Raw genomic sequence first — 14,939 nt, 5'->3', positions numbered from 1 at the left:
AGATCACGTAATTGCTTGCCAATTGATTAATAAGTTCTCGGCAGCTACTTCATCGCTCGTCGCAGCGTGCACGATCATATGCGTGTCGATTTGCCTGCGCTAGAAATAATATTTACTTCTTTTAGAAAAACACAGCTCGCCATTCCTAGCCCACGAGACCAAAACCACGGCGATAATGTAAGTAAGAAGGTTGGCTCGTGGTCAAGCCCGAAGTGCCCAACCATACGATCGAACCGAATAAACGTTATCGATCTGCTAGGTAGGAGAGCGCCGTCGCGAGCAGGTGTTTACTTTCGTCGATGCTGTCGGCTGTCGGGGCTCGAGCAGTTTCTTCTGCTCCTGCGACTCCTCCTTTTTCTTCTTCTTGGTAAGAATATATATTTCGTTTGCATTATCTTGATCACAGGCACCAGTATATTTCGAATATCAAAACGAATATGCATGCAGCTAGCTGCCGTGCCCAAGCTTTCAACGAGAGGGAACTCGATCGAACACGCGATCTCACTCGCGCTGTACGAAGGCGTTGCCACCACGCGGATCTTATGCCTGCAACGACCTGCAGCTGAGCAGTCGTGGAGTGGTATGACTTTGACCGGAAAACCGCGAACCAGCGTGGACTCCACCAACTCCGCCTTGCCAGCTTAATCATATGCTAATGATTCGGCCTGGCCGGCCCGTGGGCTCATGTGGTTCTATCCGGTGGATTACGCCGTGCAATTTCGGATGGAGGGAGTACAACCTTAGTTCAAAACTGCGACATTTATTATGGATCGAAGGGATTGGCATGTTTTGTTGGAGAGGTGAATGCGTGGTATATTTTATCACTCTCTTGAGCTATTGGAGATAGGTGGACAATATATTTCTAGGCTTGCCCTTTGTCTAGGGACTCAACTATTTTTCACTAATAATGTGTTGAACAAGACCTATATAGTGTCTCCAATAAAATGTTGAACTGCACCTGCATGCCCGAGAGCTCAAATTGTTCGAGAAAGATGTAACAAATACTTCAACATTGGCCGATGTTCCATTGGGTGTCGCCTGCTTGGCTTCCTAGCCACGTGCTGCCCTCTTCGGACTTCGAAGTTGTGTGTGCACAACGTCAACTCCAATGCCGAGGGCACCCTTCTCGCCAATGATATTGAACTGTGGGACGCGAAGACACTTGCATTGAACAAGCAACGGGAGGGAGTAGGTATTTTGCTTCCAATTTCGGTGCCCAAGTGGATCCCATTCATTCTTTTCTGGAAGGACAACAAGGCGATTTGAGAGAGAAGACAACTCGTTGTTGGGGACAAGTGGACCTAAGGCGATGCTTAGAATCGATCCGCATATAATAATAGTTAATGTATTAGGTGGAGTAGGAAGGAGAAGAGGGAGGAAGAACGAAAAGCAACGATAGACCGTCCGATAACAACGAGATAAAATGTGATGGTGATGGCGAGGCTACTATCAACCTTTCGAAGGGCCTGAGGCCGATCTTTATTAGAAGGAGAGAAAAGTTCAGTACAACAGGAACAGTCTAGGAAGATTAGACTGAACCCAAGACCCCATACAGGACCCAGCCACAGCAACGCTGGGATCTCCAAACCCTCCAGAGCATCAGGATGAGTACCATAACGAAATTTATACGGAGTACAACATGAGTTGACTGGGGACTTCAGGGAGGAGCTGCTGAGTGAAGGAACTCCAACGTTGGAAACAAATACAGGCAAAGCCCGACGGCTGTAGCTAAGCCGGGAGATCAGCAATGCATCCCGCGGCTCTCCACATGGCTACGTCTTCCTTGATCCGGTCCAGAACCCAGTCAGGTGGGTTGGAAGCATGACCAAATATCCTGGCGTTTCGCTCTTTCCACACCCTCCAGTGCAGCATGATGATTACCATGTCAAAATTTCTCCTGACTGCCTTCGGAATAGCCGCCCTAGCCCGAAGCCACCAGTCTTCCGTGGAAGTGAAAGAAACACTGGGGGTAATGAAATATGCATTCGTCCATGTTTTAAAGAGCAACCAAACCTGTTGGGTATATAGGCAGTGGACAAAAAGGTGAGTGCAGTCCTCTGGCGCAGACAGGCAGAGCGAACACACTCGATTGGACGGCCAGCTTCGTCGCTCCAGGTTGTCCGCCGTGAGACATCTTTTATGCACCACCAGCCACATGAAGAATTTACAACGCGGTGGAGCCTTGGATTTCCAAATCGGCTTTGAGCATGCAAAGCGAATTTTGCCTAGAAAGAACAGGCTGTATGCACTCTGGATAGAGAATTGCTTGTCTGACGTCAACATCCAGCGTGGAGTGTCCCTGGCATCCATATTGAGGGAAGTGTTCTCCACCAACTCCCATACCTTGAGGAACTGCACAATGGCAGGTAGCGAGAGCCCGCCGACTACGTCTTTGGTCCAGGCCTGATTGTGGATAGCCTCTTTGACAGTTAGCTCGCGGTTCTTGACGAAGGAGAAGAGTTGGGGCGCCATCTGGGCCACTGACTTGCCATCCTCCAGCCACCGGTCAGTCCAAAATTTGGCAATCTCACTGGATCCCAGCCTGACTTGGCAGGCCGCGTTGAAAAGGGCCTGGACCTCCCTCTCCATCACGTTGGGTAGAGCATGCCATGGCCTCCCATCCGCGTCCCAGCGCAGCCAAGGCCATTTACATCGAAGTGCTAGACCAAACCATTTAAGATTTAAAACTCCAAGTCCACCAAGCTCCCGGGGCATGCACACCCTCGACCATGGGAGCAGACAGTGGCCCCCATTGATCTCTTCCTCGCCCTTCCAAATGAAGCTACGACAGTGACGGTTGATGATTTTGATCGCCCAGGCTAGCAAAGGCAGTGCCGCCAAAAGGTGGACCGGCAGTGCCATGAGGACTGAGCGAGCGAGAGTGAGGCGCCCAGCTGTAGCCATCATCTTCGGCTTCCATCCTTTCATTTTGTTGGAGAATTTATCAACCAGCGGCATGAGTATGCTGTGAGGCTACTATCAACCTGAATATGCCTTGGATGTTAAAGGGTGTCTAGATGAGTAATACGGTACCCTGACGACTTAGATGTACACATGATCAGTGCATCAACAGCCTGCCTCAACGTTGCCACCACTGACGGTGGCTGATCGGAACAAAACATGAAAGAGTTGTATATAAGACCGAAGAAAGGTGTAGAAATATTCAACTACCCGGGTCGTATGCTTGCAAACCTAGGCTACGTTCGGATGCAAAGTTTTCAAGACCACTGTAGCTTTTGTGCACACAATACCATAGTATATGAATACTATAGTCTTTTGCAATATTTGGAAAACCAGTAGGTGCTTGGTGCATTCCATTAAGTCACTAAAACAATCAAGGAAAATTCTAAGGAGCAATCATGCGCATATACATGTTTTCTCACACTGCCCCTTTTCAATGGAATTTTGCCTACATACAGTGAGGACATGCGCGCATGAATCTTAGACACGTCACGCTGATATAATCGCATTGATTGCTAATTTGCTTTTTTGGAATGATTTTTCTCACGAACAATTAATCCAATTAGTCACCATATATGCATCTTCTCAACAAGGGCTTCAAAACAATCATGTGGTTGGGATGGTTAGGTGGACAGTGGTATCCCCAACCCGCCAGAGTTCAAGTTCTGGTGCTCGCATTTATCGTGCATTTATTTCAGAATTTCCGGCGATACGCTTTCAATGGGAGAAGACGTCCCCATTGACTACAAGGCGCCTACGATGATATGCTGGCTCAGTCTCTCGAAGGTGATCATAGGGGTATGGTATGCATGTGTGCGTTTATATGGGTCAGTGTATGCGCATTTATATGAGCGCTTGCATGTTACAAAAATGATTTCAAGATTTATTTTGTTCTACTATTTGCCAAATATGTCATCATGGTTACCATGTTAGGAGTTACCATGCAATAATTTTGTTTCCTTTTAAACATTGCAATGACATGCATCGGTAGAAAATGAGTATTCAAGTGTTATAAACAAATAAGAAGTAGGTATCAACTCATACAAGTACCATGAAGCAGCGAAGCAACATGTGGTTGGATGGTTGAAGGGACAGCTCACCAGGGTTCAAATCCCGATGCTCGCATTTATTTTTGGATTTATTTCAGGGTTTCCGGCGATGCGCATTCAGTGGGAGGAGACGTTCCTGTCGACGATGAGACGCCTACGGTGACTTGTAAATCTCAAGATGATATGTCGGCTCAGTCTTTTGGAGATGCTCATAGGGATAGGGTGTGCGTGTGTACTTTCATAGGGGTGAGTGTATGCACGTGTATATGTACTAATGTTCAAAAAAAACCACAAAACAAGTTCTAAATTGACGTAAATTGCCATTCGGTAGCCTGGCAAGTAAGTGACTAATAACCTCACACGTAAATAGAATAATCTAGCAAGTACGGACCAAAAATAAGTTACCAAAACATGTCAACATGGGATCACCAATCAGGTTAACAGTTTAAGAGATAAACATTTTTAATTTTTTTTGAATTTAGAAGAAATCTTTAATGATGTCATCCTGTTAGATGCATGCATGCATAGATGAGAGAGGGGGGGAGGGGGGGGGGGGAACGAGGCGAAGCATGAAGACAATTTTGTGGCGCCCCTTCCGAATGCGGTCAACCAATCAAACGAGTTTGCATGACGTAGATCTACATGTCCATAATCCTGAGCTTTGTATCAAAGCCATGCACTCTTGTACTCATGGGAGCTATTATTGATGCTTAGCCTACATGTTACGCTCTGGATATCATGATGCAAGATCCAAACAAACGCATCTGACGAACTTGGATACGTGTAGACGTGCGGGAACATATGATGAGTGGAAGGAAGTAGCAAGAGCATTCCGAGATCACAAGGAAATCAACAAAGGAACAACCTTTTCTCGACTTTAAAATAGAAGTGGAGGGTAGAGACCTTTTTCAGTTGTAGAGATCTTTGTAGTACTTGAAAAAGATCACATTATTAAGAATATTGCAGTGCGTTAAACTACAGTGTAGGCATCCTAACAGGGTCCTAATGGTGCGATTTTACAAAGTATATGTAACAGCTCAGTTTTTGGTTAGTAGACCATCAAGGTCCAGCATCATCGTTTAAGGCTAAGAATTTCTTGACCGAACATAGAAATATATGTATATCATCGATTAAGGCCCTGTTTGGTTCATAAGTCCTAGGACTTTTTCTAGTCCCAACTAAAAAGTTCCTAGTCCCTAAAAAGTCCCTTCTTGTTTGTTTTCAGGGAATAAAAAGTCCCTAGTCCCTCCCTATAGCTTATTAAATGACCATGTTACCCCTAGTATATAGAAAAATAACAACCAAACAACACCATGGGACGACGGGGCAATGGGTGCAAAGAGGGGCATTGTTGGAAAAGTTTCAAAAAAGAATCACCTTAAGAGTCTTCTTCATTTAGTACCAAAAAACAACTTTTAGTCCCTAGTAGTCTCTCATGTTTGATTAAAATGCACCAAAAAGTCTCTGGAAACAAACACCCCCTTCCTCACAAAAAGCATAAGAATTAGCCAGCAAAAAAAAGCAAGCATAAGAATTTTGGTTCTAATAATAAAAGTAAAACAAGTTCGAGCAGAGCGGCAACCGCCTTTTTCTGAAGACACCCGACCGTACCTACCGGCTATCTCGTGTTGGGTTCACGGCGTCTCACTGTCGCGCGCGGTGCGGTAGCTTGAGACGTGGCTTCCCGTGGCACGACTCCACTGGGTTAGTTTATTGTGCCCAACCCTACGGACAGGTAGGAGTAAGTTCTGACTTGGGAGTCGGTAGCTAGCTCGACCGCGAGCATTATTTTCTCCGGACGTCGCTTTTGCCACCTTTACTCGCCTTAAAAACCCACGAAAACCTTGTTCGTGGACGACCAGCAGTTAATCCCATCGGTTCATGAGATGAGTACTGCTCGCATTATCACGGGAGAGTGACGTGCGCGTGACTGAAAGCGGGCCTCCCAACTGTATAAATAGCTACCCGGCCCGTCCTGAATTTAGCATCAATCCACATCGCCACAGGTGTGCAGCTTGCAGCTAGCAGCAACAAGTACATTCAGCAGGCCCATTAACTCACTCATCCTGCTACCTGCTTGTTGATCGATAGTGCATCCTGCATCGCATCCCACTCACAAACATGGCTCCACCGTCGCAGTGCCTCGACGCCATGCACGGTGCGGCCCACAATGGCACCGCCCCGGCGGTGGCTGACACGAAGCCGCAGTGCCCCACCGTGCTCGACGCCGACGTGTTCCGGCGCCAGGGCCACCAGGTCATCGACTTCATCGCCGAGTACTACGGCGGCATGGGGGACTACCCCGTGCACCCCAGCGTCACGCCAGGATTCCTGCGCAATGTGCTCCCCGCGGAGGCGCCGTCCCGCCCGGAGCCCGACGCGTTCGGCTCGGCGCTGCGGGACGTCCGCGACCTCATCCTCCCGGGCATGACGCACTGGCAGAGCCCCCGCCACTTCGCGCACTTCCCGGCGTCCAGCAGCACCGTCGGGGCCCTCGGGGAGGCGCTCATTGCCGGCATCAACGTGGTGCCCTTCACGTGGGCCGCATCGCCGGCCGCCACCGAGCTGGAGATGGTGGTCGTCGACTGGCTCGGCAAGGCGCTGCATTTGCCGGAGAGCCTCCTGTTCGCCGGCGGCGGCGGGGGCACGCTTCTCGGCACCTCGTGCGAGGCCATACTCTGCGCCCTCGTCGCCGCCAGGGACAAGAAGCTCGCCGAGATCGGGGAGAGGAGGATCGGCGACCTTGTCGTCTACTGCTCCGACCAGACCCATTTCGCCTTCCGTAAGGCTGCGCGCATCGCCGGGATCCTGCGAGACCACTGCCGCGCGATTCAAACGTGCCGTGAAGACATGTTCGCGCTCTCGCCCACGGAGCTGCAAGCCGCCATGCAGGCCGACGTGGACGCCGGGCTGGTGCCGCTGTTCCTATGCGCGACCGTCGGGACCACCCAGACGACCGCCGTTGACCCTATCGGTAAACTCTGCACCGTCGCGGCGTCCCACGGCGTCTGGGTCCACGTCGACGCGGCCTACGCCGGCTCGGCGCTGGTCTGCCCGGAGTTCCACCACGTGATCGACGGCGTGGAGGCCGTCGACTCGTTCAGCATGAACACCCACAAGTGGCTCCTGGCGAACAACGACTGCTGCGCGATGTGGGTGAAGAGGCCGTGCGAGCTCATCGCGGCGCTGGGCACGGAGCAGGAGTACATCCTCAAGGACGCGGCGTCGGAGGGGCACGACGTGGTGGACTACAAGGACTGGACCATGACGCTGACCCGCCGGTTCCGCGCGCTCAAGATGTGGCTCGTGCTCCGCTGCTACGGCGTCGACGGCCTGCGCGACCACATCCGCTCCCACGTGCGCATGGCCGAGGCGTTCGAGGACATGGTGCGGGCCGACGAGAGGTTCGAGGTGGTGACGGACAGGCAGTTCGCGCTGGTGTGCTTCCGGCTCCAGTCGCCGGAGAAGTTCGGCGGCGAGAAGACGGCCAACGAGCTCAACCGGGGCCTCCTCGAGGAGGTGAACGCGGTCGGCCCGGGCCCGTACATGAGCTCAGCGAACGTAGGCGGCGTCTACATGCTCAGGTGCGCCGTCGGGAGCACGCTCACGGAGGAGCACCACGTCACTGATGCATGGAAGGTGGTCCAGGATCGGGCCTCGGTAATCCTCCGGAAAATGGAAATTATCTACAGCGTGCTTGGTTAAGGTGAATATATATGTTTCTCTATGTAAAATCTACTTGCAGACAAACTTGATCCTAATTAAGTCTCGACCTCAACTAGGTCGAAACCACGAGGATTTGTATTTGATATTTATATATAAAGCAATTTATTGATGACGTGTACTGCTTGCTTCACTCACCCTGTTTGCAGTTTTCTTCGTTGAGTTCTCAAAACATATGCCCGTTTTAGCAGCTATACAGTGGAAGCTTAATTATATGTTTTGCGTGGGAGGCTTCAAAAGTTTACGAAATACAGTAGACTACAAGATGTCTACTATGATTTTGTCAATCTCAAGATGAAAACATATGCATACATATTGATCTCCTCTAAAGGAAAAATCCTTCAAACGCAACTCCTTTATTAGCACACAGACAGAACCCATATTTGTTATCAGTATCATTGCTAGTCGATCGGTAGCAACAGCACGCCCACGTACGGGTTTGGATGATAGGACCGGGGCACGGCCGGCCAACAGGAAACCATTTGGTAGTTTGCAGATACTCTGACCTACATACTCCTAGATCGGTATAACAAAGCATATCCTCTGACCTATATTAGACCACGTGGTAGTTTGCAGATCCCCATCGCAAGCGGACAGGCGTTTACTTCGGCGGATCCGTGTAAGCATTTTCCTTCACATCTTAGTACTATTGATATAGAATGCCTCGTTGGCAGAAATTCATGATCACAAGCACTCATCTGCCTAATGAAGACGGAGAGGTCTTTACGGTAATGCCGATGGGATTTTATCGAGCATTTTCCTTCACGCCTTAATTTATTGTTTAAGCAAAGGTTGTTATCTACCATGGATCTCGCCGGATCAGCAACATCCACGGCCACGCGACGGACTCCCACGAAGATTAGGATGTGAGATACGAAACAATCCATGTCCGGGGAAAAGTAAGACGTCAGACAAGGACGTGTCCACAACCGTCGAAGATTAAGACTAGGATAATTTTGCTATGTTAAAAATATGTCATCTGCTTTTGTTTAATGAAATATATCAACCATTTCATGAATTTGATCTGGTTTAAATGAAAATCGTCCGGTTTGCATGGAATTTGTTCGCCTTTTTCGATTCACATTTGAAATACGTGCGGATGTTTCGGATGTATCCAACGGAGGTGCCCCGGACGGATAGTGCCTCAGGGCACCGTGTTGAAGACACCCTTACTATATTTTCCTAATGCGTGCTCCGTGGATCCGCTCCCAAACAACTTATTACATGATACCAAACTTAAATACCCTTATCAAGAGAACATAACCAAGGCCATGTTTTTCTCCTTTATTGCCGAAAAAGGGTTCCCCGCTTTGTATACAAAGCAACCAACCGGGACATGCAATTGGTAGGTGCTGGGGCGGAAGCAGCATAATCACACCCAAAAGAAATAAAAGAGAAAATACAAGAAAAAGAAATGCCGACAACGGCGGATCGACAAAAACGAAGAAGCCTCACGACCGGTGCGTCCATCGGAGATTGCCCACCAAGCTCCGAGACTCCGAAGCGTCGGTACCAATCAACACCTCCAAGAAAGGGACGCGACGATGACGACGATGCTGCCAAGCGTTTCCCCCGGTACGCGGCGAAGAGAGAAGAAGGGTAGTCCCGACGCCCTCCAGGAAGGTCCAGCGGCACCCTCAGGCGCCACCGCGTCGGTGTCGGCCAAGGCAACAGGGATTTCTCCCGATCCCAACCTCCACCTCAGGCACTCCGGATCTCTCCACCAAACCGACCACCACCCTGCGCCAACCCGGTCATGAAGCGCCCCACGCTGTCTCACCACGGCACCGCGAAGCATGGCCTGCACAATGAAGAAGAGGAGCCGGGACTAGGACCATCGACACGCGGGAGGGCCCCACCTCCACCGTCAACGACGGTAGCCGACCGAATGCAATAGCACGAACATACCAGGCTCGTGGCCGCACAGGTCGGGCTGGGCTCTCAGAAGCCCGTAAAGTTCCCGCCTTTGTGCGGCAGCCGGCACACCATCGGCGTCGCCGCCCCTGTCCAGGCCGCTCCCCTGCTTCCCCGTACACAAGGCGTACAGGCCGCGCCGGAGCCGGCCCGCTAGGACCCAGATGGGGCCCTACGGGCCTAGATATGGGCCGGGGTCGCAGCATCGGCCACCCAGCACCACCAGACCGCCCCGCCGCCAAGGGAGGTACCACCACTGCGCGCCGCCAGCCGCTGCCACCAGGACGCCGGACCGCCACCCGGAGTCGCGCCGCCATGAGCAGCCGCCGCCGCCACCGAAACCATTGTCGGCGGAGGAGCACCGTCGCGGGTCACCAGCACCCGAGCCATGGCACCGCGTGCGGGAAAGGAAAGGCCGCCGCCGCCGCCAACGCCACGCGAGCAGGGCCCGGTGGCGCAGGCCGGCGGCGACGGTAGCAGGGGAAGGGGTGGAGGCGCTGGGAGGCGGGGAGAGGGGCCCCCGGTCGCCTCGCTCGGGGAGGCGACGCGGGAGGCGGGCAGGGGGCGGGCCGTGAGGGGGAGAGGGAGGCGCGGCGCGCACCGCCGGCTGCCGGAGGCACGAGGGGGGAAGGCGGCCGGTGGCGGCGGCGGAGGCGCGAGGAGGAGTTTCTCTCCTTTATTGATCTCTCTTTTCCCGTTTCTCTCTCTCTCTCTCATCAAGCTTCTCTCCATTGATAGCGCTTGAAACATAGCTAGCGATGACTTTTTCTCTTTATCATCATTTTTTTTGTTAAATTTGTAACATCTTGGACAGAACACAAACATATGAAACATGTCATGCATTTTATAACCTACAAAAAATGAACACTAGTATGGTTCAAATAGGTTTTTATTTTGGATTAGTTTAAATTGCTTACCACATATGTCATACAATGCATTGTTGTATAACCTACAAAAATGAAACCATGCATTGTATAATCTGTTACAGCAGACAACAGAACACTGAGTTGCAGAGCGATCTTGTAATTCGTTAACAGGATGCAATTGAAAAAAGAATCGCGACGAAATTCAATTTTGGATTAAATATTCACTTCTTGTTCACGCAAGCAGACCACCAGAGATGGAGTAATCATGGGATCGAATATGCTTTGGCATGAAGGCAGGAATTACAATTGCTTCATGCAAGCAGATCACGAGTACTACTAGCTAGCTAGGACACATCTTCAATGTTTGGAGAGCTTGAGTAATCCATGCATGGGATTGGCAGGGTTCAGAATATATCATGCAATTATAGTAGTTGAAAAAAAATTCACTGCACAAGCAGAGCTGCAGAGATAGCAGGAGTTGAGCAAGACATGACATGCATTGGGGAAACAATAGTCACTTTGCGCAAGCAAATCTCCGGTACTAGCTACAACAAAAATTAAACAGGAATAGTACAACACACTGGACAGAGAAACAACAATCTACTGGGTTGACCAGAAATTACCGACAAATAATATCAGGATAAAACATTCACTTCGTGGGCCAAATAAGATGTAGCAGCCCAACTTTCAAAAGTGTCCTGCTCCTAAGCTCAAATGACCTCGGTGAACTGTAAAATCGAAACAAAAATAAAAAAAAATCTTTCTTTTTTGTGAAAAATATTGACAAAAGTTTCAAGTGCTTGCAAAAATTCATCATGGAATTACATTCCTGTAAGGCGTGACAAAAGAAAAATTCAGTGCCCCAAAATGCTTTTGAAAGTAGCATTTTCAGAGTATTGTTTCTTTTTTGGCACGCCTTCTAGGAATGTGATTCCATGACGAATTTTTGCAAGCGCTTGAAACTGCATCCAAAAGGCTGAGAAACTCTGCATCCCCCAACTTTCCAGCTCTGTCCGGCTTGCTAGCCCAAGTATACTCAGGGACTGTGAGCTCAGTTCTGTTAATTCGGCACAGCTCACACAGAACTCTTCATTTTCTTTTCAATAAAAACAAAGATGCATATTCCTCTGAAAAGACATCAAGAGCGAAAAACAGAAATACACTTTTACCAGGAAGAAATAATGGTAGTAGCATCACCAGTATGAGGCATGTTCCCTGACTGTATAGTTAATTTGTTTAACATTTGGGTCAGAGTTTACGCATCGCAAATGATACATGCAGCTTAATACTAGCTAGAAGATGCAAGCTCAAAGGAAAAAAGAAAAGAAAGAGTATGTCCTTCAACAAAATACAGAAGAAAATAACAAGATCATACTGAAAACCAAGCATAGTATGTGTTGAATCATACTCAAACATAAGAAGAAGACAAGATCCTTATCAGTTACATGGTGACAATTGACTGATAATGTTAATTAGTTTCAAACGAATAGTTTATAGAAGAAGAAGAAAAAACTAAGACGCATGAGCTACATGCCAAAATTAGTACTCACTCCGACCCGAATAAATTGACGCAGCATCTATACAACCTCCATACAATGTTGGATAGAGGCTGCATCAATCAATTCGGATCGGAGGGAGTACCAGAATGCCATTGGCGTTGAGCGACCTAGTATATTGTTTAGCTGAATGTAGTCAAGCAAAACACACAATCAATTGCATGGGATCATGGTAGTATATGCTATTCACTCATGCCAGCTCATCAAGAGTATTAGGGGAAAGAAAACACTTGATGCTGAATCAAAAGAATAGTCCAACACAGACAGACAGAGAGCGATTCATGGCATTAATCAGTGACACACACATCAGGATGTGTCATTCACTCGCCACATTTCAAATATTCACTGCAACTTTATACAAGCAGAACTGCAAAGACTGAGCAATCATGGTATTGCCGGTTGCAAGAAAATGGGGAGGACATAACATGCATTATGAGGAAACTATCGAATTCATCCAAGCAGATCAAGAGTAGTAGGTAACTATCCAGAACACCTTCGATCAAGAGTAGCTGAAGAAATTCAACAGAGCAATTCATGGGGTTGGTGATAAATGTCAGGTTAACTCATTCATCCACTTTGAAGCATGCAGTTCAAAGCTTTAAACACAAATTTGTTCCGAATCTTCTTCGACAGAGTGGAAGAGGAATCAAGTTGACCTTACCCCCATAATCTTTGACAAATTCTAAGAAACAACCACTAGGAAATTAGTGATAAAGGAGGCAGAACAGAACCACTAAGCCACCAGATACAGACAGTGAGATTTTACCGCAGAAATGGCTTCGAACAAAGGGATTCCTACTCTTCGAAGGCCCATGGACTCTCTTTACGCAGTTCCTCCTCCTCCTCCTCGGTGAAGTCGTTGGCGATGCCGAACATCTCGCGCATCTGCTCCACGCTGTACCCCTTGACATTGTCGGCGACCTTCTGGCAGGCAGCGTCGAGGAGCCCCTTGATGTGGAGGAAGTTGGCGGCCATCATGAGGTCGTAGAGGGCGTCCTGGCTGAGGCCGTCGACGAGCTTGCGGTCCCACTCCATCAGCGCCTCCTCGGATGCCTCGGAGTTGCTGCTGCTGCTGCCCTCATCGACGCGGCTGTTGGCAAAGGCGGCGTCGGCGTGCTTGTTGCAGTACTCGATCACCATGGCGAGGGCCCTGGAGTCCACGTTGGGTAGCGGGATGATGCCTCCGGCGCAACCCTCGTCGATCATGTCGGCGAGGAGCACGGACAGCCGTGCAGCCGCCTCCGACACCTTGAACAGCATCCATCCGAGCTCATTAAGGTGATGATTTTTCCGCTGGCCCTGAAGAAAAATGTGTTGTTTTCGCCAGCAACCTGCTCTGTCTCCTCTGCCATCGCTCCCTTCTTCTCCGGCCGTTGACACTTGGTTCTCTTAAACCGTCGTCGCTCCCTTGCCCCATCCGCTGCCGCCGTCCCCTTCTCAGAAAATGTAAGTCCAGAGAACCATGTGCACATGTCTTCCCTCTCTATCTGGTGCATCTGCCCGCGGGTCTTGCAATTGACCATGTCCTCGACGGCGACCTTCTGGCAGGCAGCGTCGAGGAGCCCCTTGATGTGGAAGAACTGAGCGGCGATGACGACGTCGCAGAGGGCGTCTTGGCTGAGGCCATGGACGAGCTTGCGGTCCCACTCCTTCAGCGCCTCCTCGGATGCCTCGGGGTTGGCAGAGGCGGCGTCGGCGTGCTTATTGCAGTACTTGATCACCGTGGCGAGGGCCCTGGCGTCCACGTTGGGTATCTGGATGATGCCTCCGCCGCAGCCCTGGTCGATCATGTCGGCGAGGGGAACGGACAGCCGTGCCGCCTCCTCTGACACCGTGAACAGCATCCCATCCGAGCTCTCCAAGGTGATGACAGCACTGGCCTTGAAGAAAAAGATCTCTTTTTTGCCGGCCACCTCTTCCATCGCTCCCTTCTCCTCCGGCCTTTGTCCCTTCGTACTCCTAAACCGTCGTCGCTCCCTGCTTTCCCTCTCCGCCGCCGCCGTCCCCTTCTCAGATAATGCAATTTCAGAGAACCATGTGAACATCCCTTCCGTCTCCTCTGCTTCCGCCTTCTTCTTATGCCCCCTCTTCGCCGATGCCAACCGATTTTCTCCCTTTCGCTCCGCCGTGGCTCTCTCCTCCTCCTCCTCTTCCTCCCCATCTTCCTCATTCCCGGCCGTCGCTCCCTTCTCTTCCTTCTCCGCCGTCGACCCCTTCCCCTTGTCCGCGGCCGCGTCTCCCTTCTCCTCCTCCGTCGGTCCCGTCTTCCCCATCGCCCTGTACGCAGTCGCCGGACCCTTCTCTCCCACCGCCGCTCCCGCTCCCGCTCCCATCTCTTGCTTCTCCTCCGCCGCCATTGCTCTCGATGTGGGTTAGGTGGGGAACTGCCGGAAATGGCCGAGTGTGCGGTGTGCTTCTGGACAGAATCAGTGCGATGAATCCATTTCTTCTGCTGCAATGGGCCTACTTCTGGGCCGAACTGAAACAAGCTGGAGTTTTGGGCTGCTGGATTTAGTGGGCCCATTTGTAATATTATGCTTGAGCCAGTCTTTTTTTTTTGAGTGGTGATTCATGAAGGAGATATAGCAACACAATTTTTTTTCATCAACAGGCCACACGCAAAAGGAAGAAGAATAGAATTGAAAGGTTTCAGACGCCATCCGGGTCGTATTGTGAGGAAGCTCAACATTTGCACAATCATGCGGAAGAATTCTATAAAAAACTATACCATACAGAGGAAACGTTGGGGATGGACAAGGTTCTCTCTTGTGCACCACGAAAACTAACGCCATCAATGAATGCAATACTGAACGCTCCATATACAATAGAAGGGATTAAAAATGCATTCATTTTAGATGTACCTAACAAAA

General features: G+C 50.1%; 1 protein-coding gene and 1 pseudogene across 1 annotated transcript; one reads left to right on the top strand and one right to left on the bottom strand.

Moving 5' to 3' along the window:
• Positions 1–6,019: 6,019 nt before the first annotated feature.
• On the top strand, positions 6,020–7,845 carry LOC119277132 (tyrosine decarboxylase-like). The gene has a single exon (XM_037558360.1). The coding sequence runs from the start codon at positions 6,132–6,134 to the stop codon at positions 7,713–7,715; it is 1,584 nt and encodes a 527-aa protein (XP_037414257.1). The 5' UTR covers positions 6,020–6,131; the 3' UTR covers positions 7,716–7,845.
• Positions 7,846–12,609: 4,764 nt separating this feature from the next.
• On the bottom strand, positions 12,610–14,470 carry LOC119277131 (annotated as a pseudogene).
• Positions 14,471–14,939: the final 469 nt, after the last annotated feature.

This window comes from Triticum dicoccoides, chromosome 3B (assembly GCF_002162155.2).
Source record: "Triticum dicoccoides isolate Atlit2015 ecotype Zavitan chromosome 3B, WEW_v2.0, whole genome shotgun sequence".
Lineage (NCBI taxonomy): Eukaryota > Viridiplantae > Streptophyta > Magnoliopsida > Poales > Poaceae > Triticum > Triticum dicoccoides.
Note: the sequence above shows the minus strand (reverse complement) of the source record. Positions and strands in the feature narration are given on the sequence as shown.